This window comes from Corythoichthys intestinalis, chromosome 8, assembly GCF_030265065.1.
Source record: "Corythoichthys intestinalis isolate RoL2023-P3 chromosome 8, ASM3026506v1, whole genome shotgun sequence".
Taxonomy (NCBI): Eukaryota; Metazoa; Chordata; class Actinopteri; order Syngnathiformes; family Syngnathidae; genus Corythoichthys; species Corythoichthys intestinalis.
Genome location: NC_080402.1, coordinates 33,457,571 through 33,478,845, shown reverse-complemented (window position 1 = coordinate 33,478,845; position 21,275 = coordinate 33,457,571). Strand labels below are relative to the sequence as shown.

General features: G+C 40.6%; 1 protein-coding gene across 2 annotated transcripts in view; it reads right to left on the bottom strand.

Annotated features, from left to right (window-relative positions):
* The window catches only part of acsl1a (acyl-CoA synthetase long chain family member 1a), a 128,734-nt gene that overhangs the window by 81,233 nt on the left and 26,226 nt on the right, over positions 1–21,275 (bottom strand). For both annotated transcript variants that reach the window (XM_057842401.1, XM_057842398.1), the window contains exon 2: positions 14,478–14,695. In XM_057842401.1, the coding sequence (XP_057698384.1) occupies positions 14,478–14,486 (9 nt within the window). In that variant the 5' untranslated portion in view covers positions 14,487–14,695. The remainder of the gene's footprint in view (positions 1–14,477; positions 14,696–21,275) is intronic.

Below are 21,275 nucleotides of genomic sequence, written 5' to 3'. Positions count from 1 at the left end.
GGTCCGCAAAGCCTCTATACCCACTTCAATGGGCTCTCAGTGTGTCTTCCAGCCTCCTCTCTGGCATTGCTCGACGAGCTCCTGGTACTTTGACCGCTTCCGCTCATTCGCCTCCTCTATGCAATTCTCCCAGAGAACTCTTAATTCCATCAGTAGCACCTGCCTTGAAGATACTGATGTAAGCACAATATCTAGTCTCAATGAAATTGTTGTAACATACAGCATATTATATTGTACAACAAACCCAAAACATCTTTTTTTTTAAAATTATTTAAGAAAACATAAATTTGGAATAAACATTCCCTGAAGGGCATTGGAGTACCCCAAAATGTCAGTGCATTCCAGTTCAAAATCCGTGGTTCAGAAAGCTACATAAAGATGGCTAAAAATTGTACCTTTGCCTTTGTTCTTCATAGGAAAAAAACAGACCGAGCTTGTTAACATGGTAAGAGAAACTGCGTTGCTTTGTTTATGAGGGGTGACAATAGGTGAAAAAGTGAATTCAGTGAGGGTGCATTTGCCTCCACAAAAAGAGAATAAAGCCTACTTGTGTCAGCTGCATAGAAAAAACTGTGACATTACAAAGAAAATCCAGTGATTTGGCATGGTGCCTACAGTGCTGTACATACATGCACTGGTCTATCTGATGCATATATTGTGACGATGACACCTTGTGTGTAATTTCACAGGACTGCTTCATAATTTATGAATTGTTGCCTTTTTTTTCTTTAAACAATCATTTTATTTGGTGACAAATTATTCATAATGCGTACATTGCATACATTACATCTGATTTTGAATGCAAAAAATCACATTCAAGTTATATGTTAGTAATGTCATTCATGTTAGATTTTAGTTTGACTTAAATTCAAAACAATCTTATTGCAAACTCAGATCCTTTAAAGTAAATGTGAAGATATCCTGTATTTAGAAGTTTGTAGACAAGTATTTCATTAATATTTTATACTGTATACTCTATTTACAATATGGACTGTTTAATATGATCATCAGATTCCCGACAAAAATACTGAAATAACATTTTTACTTTTTAAAATCAAATCCCAAATTTCAGTAATTTGGGGTCACAAAATGCATAACGACTGATAACTAAAAATAACGAATAATAACTCAAACTTTGTTTACCATAATTTTCGGACTATAAGCTGCTACTTTTCCCTCCGCTTTGAAGCCTGCGACTTATAGTCCAGTGCGGCTTATATGTGGATTTTGCAGGCTGATAAGATGTATGTCTTTAGTAGGGTTGTTAAAAGTAGGGATGTCCCGATCCAGGTTTTTGCACTTCAGATCCGATACAGATATTGTTTTGCACTTCCAATCCGATACCGATACTGGCCGATACCGATACCGGCCTATCGGAGCATATGTTAAAGTTTAAAGTTATTTAGCCTCCTTACTTAGTTGTCAGACTCATGTTGAAAAAGGTTTTAGTACTCTTGATAACAACTAGCCAGCTGAATTAGGTGAGTTTGAATAACACACAACGATTGGTAACAAGAAACTGACCTGTTTATTCAGTGACAAACACAAAACATTATAAATAGCAAACAGAAATGGCATAGTCAGACAGTAAAACGTGCAAATAATATTGTAAACTGTCTTAAAAAAAGCAAAACACACAAACAACCTCAGTGGTAAATCCCACAAACCCCCCAAGCTATTAGATGCTTTTAATGTGTCATGCATTAGTTACAAAAATTGAATGAAAAGCCTCTCAGGTTTAAATAAACGACTATTTCAGTATCAAGTTAACATTTTAAAAAAGTAAATAAAATACTCAAGTCCCCATTCTGTATCAGCAGCTTTAAATTACATTCAATTCATTTAATTTTGCGACTCAACTGTTAAAGTTGTTAAAATTGCTCGCGTTATTCCATTATTTCCCTTCTGTCCACTTCCAACATGTGAAAGTTTTAAAACTGTTTTGAAGATAGATTCAAGTCATGATTTTGCCGATTTAGGAGTATTTTAGATAAAAAGTTAATTAGGTTCGCTTGGAAGGTTCACAACAGCCTACTAGGGAAGTCTCCTGCTTTAAGATGGCGGCTGTTTAATAACGCAACTAGTTTTCAATACTTCAATGTTGCTAACGCCGTCGAGTCTGTCATTTTGCATCTAGTTCTATATATGTACATATGATATCTATTATCTACAGTAAAACGACGTTGACGTAGTTTGTAGCGGCTGTCAGCAGCAGTCAGGTATTCTTGTGTTTTTTATCCAGCGGCATGAGTTGACCTAAAGCCGTGAGTCGAGCATTGGCATTACCCGGGTCTATGACAAGCATGATGTTTACTCTCGGGACGCAAAGCAGTCCGTTTCTCATTGCGTCCCGAAGACCGCGCTGTGTATTAGTTCCACTTTACTCGACATATTTCAATAATCGGAATTTGGATGTTTGTGAATCGTTCTCGAATCTTCCACAGCCGAATCGCTCAAGGATGTAATGATGGCTGGGCATGTTTAACCGTGGTTATAAGTGTTGGATGGTGCGTCTTTACTCACGAGAGATAATGGTTCGTCATCCAGAATGAATTCTTCGGCAATGACTCTTGTTATTCCCTGAGTTTTGGGACTGTCGAGTGCCAGTTTGTCACGCATAGCAAAAGTTTCTGCCAGTGCTAGTTGCGTAGGACCTTTCTTTTTGTCTTTGGTTTTCTTAACATACTTCTTATATTGTTTGTGGTGGTATTTCGCTAAATGCTTGATTAGGTTGGTTGTATTAAAACTTCTTACAGCTTTACCACCACGCTTGACTTTATTGTGGCATATGTTGCACTCTGCCTCTTCGTCTTTGTCGTCCTTTAAGGTGAAAGGATCCCACGGCTGAAATTCTTACCGATAAAGTCTCTCGGAAAATTGGGAGACGGTCATGTAAATGTAGTGTGTTGAAGGTGTGCCGTAAAATGCGGACCGGATTTTAGGGAAACCGAAGCAAAAACTGGAAAACTGGAATGGATTATGTAAATTGGTGCGCTGGAAAACCCGGACCAGATTTAAAAAGAAAAAAAAAAAAAAAAAAAAACTGGCTCGGAAGGCTGGATCAGAATTTTTCCGTGTTGGCCGATCCGATACCGATGTGCATTTTTTGCCCATATCGGCGTCCAATCCGATCCAAATATCGGATCGGGACATCTCTAGTTAAAAGTATTGAATTGTCTTGATACTGAAATGTTGTATCGGGATATGGTATTTGATTACTACATTATCTATTGGTTTTTGGACTATTACAGGTTAAGAGAATTTGTCATGGGGTAAATTTGATTCTGCACAGCTCTTGATCGTAATAGTAGGATATTTTTGCATTTTCCATGTTTACTCGTTGTCTGCTCTTGACGTCTAATCCACACATTCAACATTCATTCGCTGCCACCCTCCCAGTTCAAATGGATTGGACATCAACTAGTCATAAACTATTTTAAAGAGTCTTAATTTTTCATTAGCCACAAGATTGGACGTCGATCATCATCCAATGTCACTGAAGGAGTTCCTAAAAAATTATCAAGTTGAAAATATTATGGTATCGCGACAACAGTAGCCTTTAGGTGTGACTATCCCTGTGGCTTATCGTCCACTGCGGCCAATACATGACCAAAGTTTTTTCATCAAATTTGGTAGGTGCGGCTTATAGTCCAGTGCGGCTTATCTATGGACAAATGTCGTTTTTCTTTACAAATTTGTTTCGTGCGGTTTATAGTCAGGTGCGCTTATAGTCCGAAATTTACGGTAATCAGTCCGCAGTACCTTGTTCTAAAATAAAGCTAGCTTGTCAGAATATTTTTAAATATACAGTAGATAGGAGTGGAATTTCCATTCAAAGATAATTTGCGATACACATGCTTTGGAAGTACAGTCACAGAAGGAATTCCAATTTTCAACAAGTTCATAACTACACCTTAAAAAAAATACATTCCCTTCGAAGAGAATATTGTTGGGCAAAACGGAGCTACTACAGAATTGCACGTGTGCTTGGATAATGATTGTTATGTAATGGTTAAGAAGGTGTCACGGAGCCCTGTTTACATCGTCTGTCTTTAAATTAAAAAAAAAAAAAAACTTCACACTTCAGTGGTGACAAGACCATATGAGGTGTGACAACCTCAATGTGGAGAATACAACTTGAAAGTGCAGCCCTAAGTGGCTATGCATTTACTATTTGTGTTTGATGTGGTCAGGCACCTGACATACTTGAACACAACTGCCCAGAGGGCCATAGGGAAAATAAAACCCTAGGTCCTAATATGCTCCGCGTGCGCTTGGCTGGACTCGTGAGGGGCCAAAAGTGCCACGGCAGCTTCTTTTGTGCCACCGGTTGACGGCTGCTCTGACGTATTTATCCGCGTCCAAGGGGGCGCCCCAAGGGGCGACCCGCCAAGCCCCTGGGGTCACCCTGTGAGCAAACGGTCCAGAGGGGAGACAAGTAAGATTGGCAGTCAAGTGACCGAATGAACCCCAGTGAAAGATGCAGCTTATAAACGTTGATCTGTGGCTGCTGCTAGTGTGATGCTTTTATTGAAGGGGAGGATTTTGCTCTAACAGTGGCGGGATGGCAAAGAAAGACAGCAACATATGCTCACGCTGAACAGCAGAAAAACATTAACATGAAATGTTTAACATTAAAGACTGAGATCAGCTGTTTGGGCAGTTCTAAATGGTAAGGAGAAATGGTCAAAGCCCCTATTGACCTCACTTGTGGCCCTCTCAGCAGGGACCCCATGTAAGACATGACAGCATGTTGCAACACAATATATGTAGGGCAACACGGTGAAAGTCGCACACTTCAAAAGCGTAGTGCAGAGTTTCCAAATTCACAAAAAATACGTACAAATAATTGATCACCTGTTAAATTGCATGTGTGAGAACGTTTAGTAGCAGGTGAACCTCAAGAATCCTTGTAGTGTATTGTGGGGTAGCAGATGAGCTGCTCAGGTCTGCATGTAGCCAGGACCTTCACAAAAGCAGTGTTGTTGTTTTTGTTACACTTGCATTAGGAGCTATTAGCAAAACAAACAAGGGCTTGTGGAGAGGCTTTACTTGGCAACGCCTTCTTTTTGCAGTGCCAAAAACCCTCAAAGAGAACAAATACTTTGGCTGTATTTTTTACAACAATGCTTGATATTATATTTACATGTAAATTTTGGAATATGCTTTAAAGTCAAAGTTACTGTCAAAGTTAAGGTAAAGTGTGTCATTGTTTTAGATTTCTTTACTCTTCTTTGCACACTTGAAAGACATGGAATGAATGTGATAATTCAACATTCAAAATGCACTTAAATAGATGGAGGTATTTCGGTGGTGATAGTATAACCCTGGAACTAATTGTGAAGATACTGTAATTTCTGGACTATAAACTGCTACCGGTTTATAGTCAGGTGCGCCTGATCAAACAGAATGTCTATAAGTGCTACAGCGTACCGCACAAATGCTGTTTTTTGACCGTGATGTCGCCATCGTAATGCGGAAGTGCGACATTATTGACACACCCTTGCATAAAATCAATGTTATTTCTGTTTCTTTTCTCCGGTAATCTTTCAAACAGAACATGCCGATCAAACATTGCTGCAATGGAACTTGTAGAAACGACTCTAGACATTACGACATACAGTGGGGCAAATAAGTATTTAGTCAACCACTAATTGTCAAGTTCTCCCACTTGAAATTCGTGTTGCCCAATGACAGCTCCAAAACATCACTGCTCTAGAGGAGATCTGCATGGAGGAATGGGCCAAAATACCAGCAACAATGTGTGAAAAGCTTATGAAGAGTTACAGAAAACGTTTGGCCTCCGTTATTGCCAACAAAGGGTACATAACAAAGTATTGATATGAACTTTTGGTATTGACCAAATACTTATTTTCCACCATGATTTGCAAATAAATTCTTTAAAAATCAAACATTGTGATTTTCTGTTTTTTTTCCCCACATTCTGTCTCTCATGGTTGATGTTTACCCATGTTGACAATTACAGGCCTCTCTCATATTTTCAAGTGGGAGAACTTGCACAATTAGTGGTTGACTAAATACTTATTTGCCCCACTGTATGAAGGATGTTTTCTTCATACGTTTCACGAAACCAAAAACTCGGAGGAAAATATGTGAAGAATGGATCAACTTGCGCGGACGTCCAAAAGACCAGTTTAACGCCATTTCATATGCAGTAAACGTTTTGTTGGGGGCCATCGTCCTACAGAGGATGATAAGGTAAGCCATTTTGATAGTTTTACTTATTTTTTAGCGTGGCGTTTTGCAGTGCTGCTTCTGTTTAACAATGAATGACCTGAAAAAAAATTAAATTGGTATCTGACTGCCACTGTTACCTTTTCTGTTGTAAAAAAAAACAACTTTAGTAAGAGGGAAGTGTAAATAAATTTTAGAATTAAGATAATTAATATAATTAATTATAATTAATAATTTAATTAATGAAAAAATTAAAAACGTTCGTTGGCTGTCACCGAATAGCATTTGCGATCGCTACACAAAAATTGCAACGTAAATTTCCCCCTTGAACGGTCAGAGATGTAAGACAACCAGAGGATATAAGAAAGACAGGGCATATGGTGGTAAAGGATAGATTGTTGAAACAGGAGAATGTCATTGTTAGTGGCGTAAGGCAAGAAAAAGGTGTTGATAAAAAAAGCTAACTCTGAATCAGGTCGGTGTTCTCTTTTTCCCGTCTTTTTCAGCCCTCGACACTCAAGCAATCTCTTTAACTGAACATTTGTATGTTCTTCCAAATCTATACCAGCGAATTTTGCACTAGGGACATCATTTTCGGACAGAATTGGTAGGTTTAGCTCAGTAAACATCTCGTTCGTACACTATTTCCATTCATTTACTATTAGGGACAAACGGGAGGTTGACCCGCCTAGCAACAATTGCTAACGTCATGAATATTAATGGGCAAAAGTAACATGTTGCTTGCGGTATGCCATTAACTGTATTATCTATAATTTAGCTGGCAAGTTAGTTACATACTGGATATGATAGTGCTCAGCGCACGGTCAGTTTTTACGTATGTACATAGGTATGTAGGTTAGGTACTCAGCGAGCGTGCTGCTATAGCTGTGCTGGCAGCTATCATTTGCTGACAGCCCTCCCAGTCAAAATGGCTCTATCAATGGATCTAAAACATGAGCATTCACAGCCAGTCCAGCCAGAGTCAATGCAATCATTGATCATCCATCTATTTTCTAGAGCAGTTTTTTTTCAACCTTTTCTGAGTCACAGCATATTTTAATATTGGAAAAAGTCTTGCAGCACACCACAAACTAAAAGTTTTCCAAAATGACTTTCTGTACAATATATTTAATTTTAAGATAATTTCTCAACATTTATACTTACTCATTGTGTGATATTTGATGGAACGTGAAACAATGTAAAAGGTTTCGTCTCATCCCCAGTGAAAGTAAATCTGAACGTAACATAGCTTTCACATTGCTTTGAGCTCTCAGTCTTGGCATTTTTTCCCCCACGACTCATATTAGGGCAGGGGTGTCCAAACTTTTTGCAAAGGGGGCCAGATTTGGTATGGTAAAAATGTGGGGGGCCGACCTTGGCTGACGTCCTTTGCGTAGAACAATATATTTAAGCAAATTTTAGCAAGCCATTCAGTGTGTCAGATTTTATTATATTTTTAAATTAATAATTTCAACAATCTTGCAACTAGCCTTTGTGGCGTTCTCTTTCGACTCTCAGGCTCTTGCGAAATACCGCTGCTGTGAAATTAAACTAGCTTCAGCTTGCTTCAATTTCTCGCTGCGTTTCTTCCCTGTAATCTTGTCGTACATGTCAGCGTGTCTTGTTTGGTAATATCGCCTCACATTGAACTCTTTAAAAACAGCGACTGTCTCTTTGCAAATGAGGCAGACACAGTTGTTGCGTATTCTAGAGAAGAAATAGTCCAATTCCCACCTATCCTTGAGGCGTCGGCCGTCGCAGTCAACTTTTTTTGTTGATTGTCGCCACTTTAGAAAATTGGAAGGGTCACACGGGGTAATGTTGCTTAGAGTGCTGCTGCCTTTTAGTGAGTAAATGAGGAGCAGCATTTAGTGTGTAAGCTACTTCATATGCTGGTAGCAGTACTGCTGACCAATTTATTAAGTCTGTCTGCGGGCCAGACGTTATTGATTTTATGATAGAGGCTGGGGGCCGGATGAAATTTGACCACGGGCCGCATTTGGCCCCCGGGCCGGACTTTGGACATGTCTGTATTAGGGCCTTCGTCTGGGTCAGCAACTTGTGCAGGGCTCAGTTTGGGATTTCGAAGTTGTCCTTTTTAAAGGGAACCTTGGATAAAACCATATGTAGTTCTTAAAAGAAATGTTAGTACAAGTTACAATAATTTGATATTAAAACCCCTCTTAATGTTTTCGTTTTAATAAAATTTGTAAAAATTTTAAGCCAAAAAATTAACCAGTAGGCCGCCATTATTGTTGTTGACGTCGCAGCGCGGTGACGTCACATGGGCTCACTGCCGGTCTTCCACAGTGTCATTCGTGAACTACATAAACATGTCGTTGGTTCTGCCCTTCCAAATTATAACCCGAACGTAATATTAATGACAAGGATAGCCCTGTCGATATTTCACAAAACGAGCAGCAGAAGCAAAACGTACATCAAAAATGGGGTGAGAGGAGTAGCTTACATGTGTCAAATTGGCTAGTGACAGCTAGCACTCTCCTGCTCTAGTGACGGAGAAGGAGAGTGATGTCAAAAAATGTTTGCAGATCTTCACGGTAAACTATTGTGTGATCCAACTTATTCCATTATTATTATTGAGATATATATATATATATATTTGCATCATCTTACCTTATTTTTGTACGTAAAGGCACTGTCCACGTCGTCGATGATCATCTTGTTCTGTTTATAAGATGTTGCTCCTGAAAGTCTGGAAGCTTGCTTCCCGGTTAATAAGCGACTTTGTCAGGGTTTTTTTCATATTCCCACTGCCCTGGTTATTTGAATCCTCTACCATGTGCAGTTATTTAAGTTCACTATTTTTTTTCGCCTCACTTTTACGGCTTCTCACCGCGGTTTTCGCTGTTTTTTTTGTGTGTGTTCAATAAACCGTTGTACGCAACCCCTCTGCATTTGTTGTCTAATCTGTGGTCGAGCCTCGCTTCCGCATTCGCGAACCATTTGTTGCTTTTCATCTGAGGACTTGAGTTACTTTTGCAGCTAATTGATCGATAAACAATACACAAACTATCGATGAAGAAAAATAATATCGTCATTGTGGTGTTTCCTGATTGTTGCTAAAAGTGTGTGGTCTTGAATGCGCCCTTATTGCAGAGCCAGTGCGGAGTGGAAAGAGAATCACGTTTGCTCACAATGTGTCTCACGTGCTTTAAGTACACGACAGTCCTTTTAGATCGCAATGTGCAAAATAACGCATCATTATAACCTGTTGGGGCAGTCTGTTGGGCAGAAAATGATGTGAATAGCCAGCAATCAAAGTAAGTTTAAAACATGTATTCATTCGTTTTTAAGCAAGCTTCCGGACTCTCAGGAGCAACATTTTATAAACTGAGACACGGGCAGGCTGATCATCTACAACGTGGAGAGCGCATTTACGTGACAAAAATAAGGTAAGGTGATGCAACAAAAATCAAACCGCTGTGTACTACTGATACCATCCACACGACAGCTCTGGATGCTAACTATCTCCATAATAATGTAACGAATCAGTTTATACTATAGTGGGGGTATTTGCTTGTGTTCCTTAATGCACCGCGTGACTTACGGAGGTGCGGCAGACAGCAGCCGTGTGTTGTACAAGTTCCCAAAATAAAGAATTGCAACTTTACTAATCGGGTGACACTTTTTAGACGTTACAATAATATTTGAATAAGTTGGATGACACAATAGTTTACCGTGAAGATCTGCAAACATTTTTTCACATCACTCTCCAGCTTTGTCACGAGAGCAGGAGTGCTAGCTGTCACTAGCGAACTTGACACATGTACGCTACTCCTCTCATCCCATTTTTGATGTTCATTTTGCTTTTGCTGCTGGTTTTGTGAAATATCGACAGGGCTATCCTTCTTATAAATTTTACGTTCGGGTTCAAATTGGAAAGGTAGAACAGACGACATGTTTACGTAGTGCACAAGTTACACTGTGGAAGTCCGGCAGCGAGCCCATGAGATGTCACCGCGCTGCGACGTCAACAACAATAATGGCGACCTACTAGTTAAGTTAATTTTACAAATTTTATTCAGACGAAAACATTAAAGTGATCCTCTAACTTAAATACATGTAGGCTCTAATAAACCACAAATTGTTCTCTTGTACTAAAATATGTTGTTAGAAACACATAAAATGTTAAATCAATGGCAATATTTTATAATATTTAGTCCATATTTTGACCGTCAGTTGGCGCCATGGTTTGCGGGCTCGCAGTGATGATGTAATTGGTGTAATTGTAATCTTTCCAAATGTGTAGCGTGTTCAACAATTGCTTATTGCTGCCTCGCGAAGTAAAATGCCACGATGTGCTGCTTTTGGATGCAATTTCCAGTCAAATGGAAACAAGGGGAGTGAAGTGAGTGGTCAAGATGGAATTATTATTTTTAGTGAATAAATGTGCATAATTGGAAGCTTCTCCCCCTTTTTGGTCCCTATATGCACTTATCCTACCCACCACGCGTTACAACTGGCGCCCGAACATTTTTCCTGGATCATCAGTCAAGTAAGGGATTCGTCAATTTTCGGGATCCGACGGTCCCACCGCGTCTGCAATATTGGTTTCTGATCTGTCCATTTTTTTTATTCGTCGGTCCCACAGCGGCTTTTCCAATCAGTCTATTTTGTGGAATCGACGGCCTGATCGCAGCTGCGACATTGCCATGGGATCAGTCTAATTCCTGGATCTTCGAGTGAGTAAAAAATGCGGATTTGGATTACTATTGCTATCTTTTATGTTGACTATTCTTCGTGGGAGTTTTTCCCAAATCATACAAAATAATTAAAGCACTATGGCACGCTGCAGTGACGACAGTGACTCTGACGTGGACCTTACAACAATGTTGGAGTTCGTCAGGGAACACGTGTTTGCGTACTGCTGAGCTCCCGGGTGAAGAGCGGTCAAGGTGGAAATACTATTTTTTGTGAATAAATGGCATAAGTGGAAGCTTCTCCCCTTTTTGGTACTTCTATACACGTATCCTAGCTACCATGCGTTACAATGCACAAGACATGGATTACACAAGGTGTGCTCTTTTGGCCTGTACTGTATGTAAAGCACATGGTAGCTCTGGATGCTAACAATCTACATAATTATATTGGGATAAGTTTGAAAACGCAATATGCTTACCTTGAATATCTGCTAATAAAACCGGAGTTCCAACAGCATACACTCTCGCTCCCAACTGGAGTTCCCTACAACACTCTCTCGCATCACCAGTTTTGCCCAACTTTTGTCTTATCAGGTATTTGTTGCACGCATTTTCCCCTGAAGCTTGTCTTGTGAACGACCGACAGCGCTGTCCTGCTCTTCACTTTTCAGATCTGGTTCAAATAGGAAGGGTAGAACTGACGACATGTTGGGAAAGCTAACGAGTGACACGCTGGAATTTCAGCAACGGGACCAGTGACGTCACGCACTGCGACGTAACAAGAATGGCGACCTATCACTTAAAATAATTTAAAAACTTTATTAATACAAAAACATTAAGAGGGGTTTTAATATCAAATTATTATAACTCATACTAACATTTATATTTTAAGAATTAGTTGTCTTAAAAATAGAGGATCCCTTTAAGAGGGGTTTTAATATCAAATTAGTATAACTCGTACTAGCATTTATGTTCTAAGAACTACATGTCTTTCTATCCTTGGATCCCTTTAAAAACTTATCGAGGACTGCCACCACGACTTCCGTGTGCGTTACCAGGAAGGTTGTCGGTATGGTGCGGGTGAGCAATGTAATTGTTCTTGTTGCGTTTAAGAACTGCTCTGAATTATAGCCACCTTACTGGCCATGACAGTGTTGACCCTAGCACGTCTACTGTACATCATTTGATTAGACTCAGCCAGTGTCGATATACACGAAAATATCTTTTCCCATTTTATCAATATATGACGACCCTCATTCCTCCCCCTACTTTTTATTCCAACACATTGTCATAGACAGCAAGGTGGCTGATAGCTAGAAATCTGAGCAGGTCTTGTGACACGAGCATTAACTTGCTCGCCTCCACATGACCGACCACCCCCCAAAAAAGCGCTATTGAATAATTTCTCACGTCACACCGGTTGAAAAACACTGTTCTAGAAGGCTTGTTCTCATGGTCGGATTTAGGTCAAAAGTTCAGGTACACCATGAAAGGGTCGTTAATCAGGGATAATTTATTACTGACATTTGTTAATATAAACACCTGTAAGAATAACCCGATCCATCTGCCGAGTGAAAAAAAACACATTAAATCCTTGGACGCAAAAGTTCGGAAAACAAACAAATAATAACATCATTCCCTATTCCCAAGCATTATTTTCCAGAGAGAATATCTGTTTCACAATCCAGTTGCGATGGGGGACACCCGGGTAGGATTACAGCCACACAACAAGCCACCCGTTTATATGGAGAAGACTTTCACGGATAACTTGGTGAATGGCCACTAACCCCTTTTCTCTCACCATCGCCACATAGACAGACAACTTTCAAAAAGCACTAACAAGATGCACATTTTACATTGAAAACTGTTATTGTTCACTCTCTTAATCTGGCCCACCATCTGAGAAGAGAGCTGAGGGTGGGGATTGGGGGGGCAAGAGCCAGCTCAGGAAAGGAGAGAGACAGCGGGGGTGGCGGTTGGCTTTAAGGAGAATCCGTCGGGAAGTGTCCAATGGATGTTTCTCTTTGCTCTATTGGAGTAACGATGTATTTGTCACTTGTTTGTGCATGTCTTTGAGCGTCTGGCATGGACATGGAGATGATGCGGCGAATCCCATGTGACGCCGGCGACGGGGCCCTCGCTCTTTCCTACAGCTGCGGCTCAGCGGATTAGGCGTCATCGGCAAGGCAACATTACACAAGTGGCCTTTGAACAAAAGTCACGGCTACTATTAATGATATGGTAATCCCTAATGGAGCTACCTCCCAGTAGTGATTATACTGACATGGGAAGAATGTCCGAAAGTCCTGGATTGCAAGTCGCCAAACAACACTGCCACTATTGTTGGCAATCTCGCACCTACTACATCCATACACACATCCACTGCCCCCTGCTTTTTTGACACCCTTGCCTCCACCCTATGAATAAATATGAAACACCCACCCCCAAAAATGGATACATAGTCAAGCCAGGGGGACAAGGGGTGGGATCGCAGGGGAGGAAAAACAAAGTGTCTTGCTCGGGATCAGCCGGGGATTTCTTCCTATGTGGTTCCCACACACTGACATACTGAGATGGATCCCTCCTCTCCAAGTGGCTTCCATAGCGGGACCACACAACCACTCGCTGATTCCGGAATTAATCTGCACTTGCTGCTTGCCTTTTCACCGCTATTGGGCGGCAAGGCTGCATGGAGGAGGCGGTGGGGTAGCGGAGGTGGGCTTCACTGTTTGACTGAGTAAATGGCCTCTGTTGGGCACAGCGGGGCTATTTAAGCTGAAATCTGTCCTCATTTACGACTCTGTTACCAAGTTCTTCACTCACTTCCTGTACTATTTTTCACATTTTACATATGAGACTTTTGCAAAGTACACTAAAGGCCTATTATTTCACGTTTCATAAAATGTTGTTTTAGCGAGTGCTTGTCTTTGTCGAGAGAGCTCAGGTGGGCTGGGAAAGTCAGTCAAAAGCACCATTTGTCCTGTGCAGTGCAACACATCTCCCTTGTTGAGAGTTATTAAGGCTTTTGATTGTGGCCCGCAGAATGTTGGTCTTGCACTGGAATAGGCTGCGATGGGTGATGATGTGCTAGCATAACCCGGGGGCAAAACTGAAGTGTTTGGTTTATATTTTTGTTATGTAACGACGCAGAACAGGCCATTGGTAGGTACACACATGATTTTTGTTGTTGTTGTTCTACCTAGTAGTTGTCCCTACTTTGGCTGTGTCTTTTCGTGCCATGTCATCAGCTAGTAACAAGTTCAGGGTTTCTTGCCTATAGCCGTCAACCCTGGAACCCATATGAGGATAAGCGTTACTGAAAAGAAGCAAATGAAAAATCCTGGTCTATAAAAGTTTATAAATTGCAAACTATTTATGGAAAATTATTAAATTCCTTCCTGTCTTCTTTTATTTCCTCCTTTCACCCCTCTTTTCCATCCATCCATCAATCCATTCCCCCTTCCTTACTACCCAGGATACATTCAAGGGGCTCTAAAAAAGGATGGATAGATGGGACAGCTATTCGCTAAATCACACAGCAGTGTTTGATTAGTACAATTTATCATTTAGAGCAATGACAAATTATTTTTATATCAATTTAAACAGTTAACATGTCAGTACCTTCTGCATACAGTCTCAGCCTTGAGGTCACTTGCATTGTTGGCCTGGTGTCTCTCACCGTCCTCTTGACAAATGTCCCTAAATGTTCTATGGAGTTCAGGTCAGGGGAACTTTCTGGCCAATCAAGAACAGGCCCATCATTGTCGTTGTAGATGATTTCGGGAACTTTGGCTGTCTGAGCAGGTACCAAGTGCTCTGGAAAATAAAATCAGCATCTCCTAGAACAGAGGGAAGCATAGAGTGCAATTGAAGTTCTGCTAGACGACTGCCTGGAAATACAGACTTTAGAAAAGACAGTAGACCAGGGGTCCCCAGGGGGGTGGGGGCATCCCTCCTCCCGCAGCCCAAAATAGGAGCCCCAAATCCATGGTGGTCCCCCGGGCCACCCGCGCGCCCATCTACCGGCCCTCGGGGATGGCAAGAGGGGACGCACCACCAACTCCACACCCGTCCCCAACCCCGTCCGCCCACCCGGGCCACAAGCTGCCGCCGCAGCCCCCCAGCCGACACGGCACGCCACGGGGCCCCCAGCGGCCCACCAAGCCCAGGGCAGGGCAGGGTCCCCCACCGTAGCAGGTAACATCCAGCCGATACGCCGCCGACCAGCCAGCGATCCGCTGCGGAGGACAGGGCGGAAACCCAGAAAGGGTTATTTGATTGTGACTTTCTGAAAAACAATAAATCTTTACATTTTGGCACTACTGCAATCGTCACACCTTTTCTGTTACAAACTGACCCCGGCCCCTCATCAGAGAAGAGAAAAGTTATGTGGCCCTCACAGGAAAAAGTTTGGGGACCCCTGCAGTAGACCATCACCAGCAGATGAAAAATCACCCAAAATCATACATGACTGAGGAAAGTTTACACTGGACAACATGTGACATTGATTCTGTATCTCTTCATTCATCTTCCAGATTTGGGGATCTTGATTTTCAAATGAAAAGTCAGATCCACTTCCATCTGGAAGAGACCTTTGGTCCTTGGAGCAACGGTCCAGTCCTTTACGCCAATGTGAAATGCTCCTAAAAATTGTAGCCAAGTCTAGTATTAATCTGTCTCCGGATGTAAGAGTCAAGTCTTAGTCCTTCTAGGGGTTTAAATTTCAGTTATGTTTCTTGAAGTATTCGGTTCAGTTCAATTTTGCTACAAAAAAACAACAACTTAAAAACCAAATGTGAAGTAAGGTTTGCCAACCATGTTTCTGAATATCAATGGCTAAACAATTATGAGCATATTTTCGATTAAAAAAATTTTTTTTTTAAACGCAACCCTTCCAGATTCTTTGTTTAACCCATAGCAACGCCCTTGACAACGAAAATGCTTTTCTTCGACAATCTTCGGAAATCTTCGGAAATGACGTCACACCGAGAACTGCGAGGGAAGTCCGCCATACACACAGTATTGTTGCATTGCTTCTCGGTAAGATGCCACAGCGGTGTGTGGCAATGTATTGTTCTCAATATAAAGAAAAGTTGTATGAGTGGCTAAAGGATAGCAGGGCACGTAAATGGACATCTTTTGTTCGCACTAAGCGAATGAATTTCACGCCATCATCGAGTCGTGTTCTCTGCTACAAAGACTTTGAAGACGCCTGCTTCCTCAACCGGTCTGCTTATGATCAAGGATTTGCAAAAAAGTAAGTGTGATTTCTGGATAGATGACTGATGACTTTGTCAAAGCAGAGCTGCCAACTGTTGTGGAACAGTGCTTAATTTGTAAATTATAAGGTGCCGGAACGCAAAGTCCATATGACAGCGCAGGGATGACGGCACGTGGACAACTCCCGGAACATATTGTAATAGCCCGCATAGGGAAATAGAAAGGAGAGGAGGGAATGATGGCTTCCTTCACTTTGTGGCAACAGTTAAATAACAAATAACAAAATAACAGCGGACTGCTGCAACATGCGACCGCCAACTTCGCTCTCACGCCGCACTCTTCTCCTCACTTCCCGCTATGTCACTACTCTGCTGTCCGATGGCCCCCTCACGGGCCCGCACACAGTTATGGACATTACATTATGCAGAAAATGGTGCTGAAAACAAAATGTATATGCCCACTTGCCATGCTGTGGGACTTTCCTTTTTTTTTCTTTTCTATGTGCTTTTCTAACTCATTTTGAACCATCTTCCTTCTTCTTAAAAAAAAAGACAGTAAATGCAACAGTCTTTTTGGCATGTTGAAATACCGTTTGATCCTGGCTGCTTGCTCCCAAGATGCCGCAAATTTCAAGTTTTTTTTTTAAATTTTAATTTTTTTTCTTAAATGTCGGGAGTGTGATTTGTTGGTCCAGCTTTTCAGTGCACCAACAAATCTCCGACTCTTTCATATGACGTTAATTTTCATAAACTACATGCAATTCTTGGGATTTGTTGTGTAAATGAATTTATTGCATATTATTTTATTTTATACTGTAATGTCCTAACTTCGTGTAATATTCTGATATAATGTTTTTCGAGGCATCCTGAAGTGCACGCAACGTTACTCTTGTTTTGGTCACGTGACGCGGGAGTGTGATAGAGAGGCACAGGCTCTATCTATCGCTCCGCACAGCCTGCCGAGAGCCCCAAGCTGTGTTCAAACTGTTAGCTCCATGTGTTAATAAAGAAACAAAGTTGTCAGCACGTTGTGTGTTCAATACCTTTGTCAACAAAAAGCTCATAACAAGACACTATGCACGATCCGTTTAACCCTTTAACAACGAACGTTTCGGCAGCAACGCGTTTATGCATATCGTCTTTGAAGCTTCATCACGCTGTAATTACGTCACCTGCGTGCTGCTGGTTGGTCTCATTTGAAAGTGCGGAAGTTGATGTCCACACCAGTTTTTATTTGAAGTCAATCGACCAAGAAAAACGGGAGATAATGTCATTTGAGTTTTATAGTTTTATTGCACTCATAAATGTGCATTAAAATGCTGCATGGACCATGTATCTATCTCCATATTTCCATCATTTCTTGTCCTTTTTCAAAATCGAAAGCAGCACAAAAGACTACATATCCCAAGAGCCGTTGTGATGTCAAGAAGGACGAACCGAATGTGATCATTTTTAATAAATTTCCGAGCGAGGCGCCAACTAATGAAAGGGAGGCATGCGAAGCAAGCAACGGCCGGTTGGTTTGAGCGAGCGATTTTGAAACGTGCAGAATGAATCTAAAACTACATTTAGCGCAAGCTAATGCATTATTTCATTAACTCAAGGAAGAAGATGAGCCGTATTTGTCCTTGTTTTCCTGGGATGAGTCGGCGTCTCGGCGAGTAGAGGTGACAGCAGCGCGCAAACAGCGAAAGAGTAGGCTGTGTGACGTTGTGTGTGACGCAGCTCCGTGACCTGTTCAAGAAGAAGCTTTATTGAGAAAAGAAAAAAAAAACCTTTATTGGGTCGCATGCCTGAAAAATTTGAACTGAACTACTTGTCAATATTTTTCAAAATACTTTTTTTCACTGTTATATATATTTTTTCTTCACTATAATCTTTTCAATTTTTATGTAGATGTGTGTTCGAGAGGTTTGATTGCATGTACGTATATACTTTTGATAAGGTGATGGGTACAACACCTAACTTCACAAAAAGATATCCTCCAAACCCTTTTTGTGTTAGATGATATATATATATATATATATATATATATATATGTATATATATATATATATATATTAGGGGTGTCAAACGATTAAATTTTTTAATCGAGTTAATTACAGCTTAAAAATTAATCGCAATTAATCACAATTCAAACCATCTCTAAAGTATGCCATATTGTTCTGTAAATTATTGTTGGAATGGAAAGATAAGACACAAGACGGATATATACATACAACATACTGTACATAAGTGCTGTATTTGTTTATTATAACAATAAATCCACAAATGGCATTATTAACATTCTTTCTGTTTAAGTGATCCATGGATAGTAAGACTTATAGTTCATAAAAGATAAATGTTATAGTTACAAGTTATAGTAATTTTATATTAAAACCCCTCTTCATATTTTCGTTTTAATAAAATTTGTACAATTTTCAATCAAAAGTAGAGTTAATATAATAATAATAAGAATAAAAATAACAATAATAAGAATTGAGTGACCAAACTCTGAGTAATGCCAGTTCACTTTGCATTGTTGTTTAGCTGTGTGAGAATAGGGCCTCATTACCACAGACTGAAGTGCTTTTCTTTTTGTGAACATTATTTTTTTGAGAGATAGCAATATTATTTTTGTTGTGCTTTCACTAAATGAGACTTCTGTTTGTTGTGAAGGAGTTGCAGAAGCGTATGCCAATAAACGGCGCAGCCCAAAGAACACCTGTGTCCACTGGCCTTTATAAAACATATATCTCTGTGCATACCTTACCCAAAATACAACAAGAGACACATAATTGCTACTAAAAGAAAGCAAACTTACCAAAATATGTGTGGAGCACAAAGGAACAGGATAAACGTCTCACAACTACTAATTCTCCCGCTATTAGAAGGAATAACATTAGTATTGTACGGCGCTGCGATGCCCCCAAGCGGCCGGTGGCATTCTCTTCACTCTTAATGTCCATAAACGGCCTCATTGAAATCTGTTTGAGGCAATGCGAAAGCGGCTCATTCAGTGCACGCGTTAATTGTGTCAAATATTTTAACGTTAATAATTTTAAAAATTAATTAACGCCCGTTAACGCGATAATTTTGACAGCCCTAATATATATATTTATATATATATATTCTCACTATTTTGCACTGTATATAACCTGTTTTGACCATAGTATGTGTAAAGGCCAAAAACGCCTATGACCATACCTGCTGTTTGTGTTGAATTGTCAAACATAAAACTATTCAATCTTATTTTTTTCTATTGAATGTTTATCCTAACAAGTTGAATAAATATTATCAAGCTTCAAAACGGTTGGTCGAGCATGTTTGGTTGTCAATGGGACATCAACATTACAAATTTTGAAAAAAGATTTTGGGATTTTTTTGTCTTTTTGGGTCCAAAATGTGGATTATAATTGGTCAGTGAAGAAAACAACAGTTTGGACATGAAGTTCAAGGTGTCCTGAAAAAAGGGACCCAACTTGGCCATTGTAAACAATTTTTTTCTTTGAAATATAAAGGCAACATCAAATGCGTGCAAATTCGGCCAAAATACGCTTAGGCGTTAAAGGGTTAAGAGACGCTGGGACTGGAGAGCTGAGAGTAGTAGGAGGCGAGGGGGAGATGAGCGAGAAGCAAAACTTCGCGGTCGAATGTGGCGGCAGACCGCTATTATTTTGTTTCCTTATTGTTGCCACAATAAAGTGGAGAAAGCCATCAACAACTCATCTCCTTCTTTCCCCCCAACGTTTTTATATTATTATTTTATATGCACGAGAGCTGCCGGATCTGCCAAAATGAACATTAAGTCTTATTATTTATTTATTTTTTAAACAATGTCATCAGATAGACAAAAACATAAAATTATGTACAAATGCCTGCATCTTCAAATCATGAAAATAATAACAGCCTATATTTTACCAATCTTGTAATCCCGATGTGTCTTGTCTCCATTCCATGTCAGGTAGTCTAGCCACATTGTTTGCATCCTGATTAGCGTCTGGCTAATACATGTTAGGTCCAACATAAAATTCCAACCTCCACTTCTTCCTCCAACTCTTCAAAAACTTGGATCTCCTCCCTTGCGCTCGATCTATCGCATATATCGCTGTTTGAATCATTGTTTGAAGGGCTTTGTATGGTCGCCGTATGGAGCGCTGCCATCGCTGTTCTCGGTGTGACGTATCACTTCCGGGTTCGTCCCCTTTCAGGCTCGAACTTCGGAAACGCGATTATTTTGTCAAATATACAACATATAAATTATTTTTTTCATGCTTTATTTGTTGGACAATGTTTAATTACTTTAATTGTGACCCTATTTGGCATGTTATGAAATTACTTCACATTTGGTCTTTAAAATGCTTTTATTGCCAAAAAGTGACACCAAACAGGAGACTTTAGTGCGGTGGATGGGTCTTCTAACTCATGCTTGTTGCTTGCACTTGACACGCCTGCAAGCTACTCGCGCAATGCCTTCTAGCTCAATAGTGTCAGACATATAAACAAGCGTTCATGCGGAAACTCCCCGAGGACTTGGATTCCACATGGAGTGCTTAGATCTAGTAGTACCAGGGGTCGCGTTAACCGGAAATTTTCCGTCGTTGACCGGTTTTTTAAAACGGTGACGGAAAAAACAGAAGTCCGTCAGTCATTTTGACAGGTTGCAATTCACACCCCAGACCACAGGGTGGCGAGTTAGCATATTAATTAGCTATTGTCTCTCTTAATGCATGACGTCGTTGGCTATTCTGTCAGAATATTGTAGTGTAACCGGGGTCTGGCGGCGGCACCGTGATTGACACATCAACGCGAGGTTGTTATTGGTGCACCCGGTGTGCCAGCACGTCATCCAATTGATGGACAAGATTGCCGCCTGTGTATAGACCCCAATCACATGACGTCACAACTCCGCCCCCCTGACCGGAGCCGCCATATTGTGTGTCAGCCCGTCATGTTTATACATTACCGCTACGTACATGCCTCCTATTATGGCGTGTTTTTCTGCTCGTTAATATTAATAATCAAAATGGTGAAGGCGTGTGTGGCGGTTGGTTGCTGTAACAGAGAAGATAGACGGAGAGACTTGAAGTTCTACCGTATACTGAGAGACGCGAAGATGAGAGCGAGATGGACTGCTGTAATTCGACAAGAAATCTGGGCACCAAACGATCACCACAGACTATGTAGTAGTCTTTTTATATCTGGTAAGATGCATTTAATA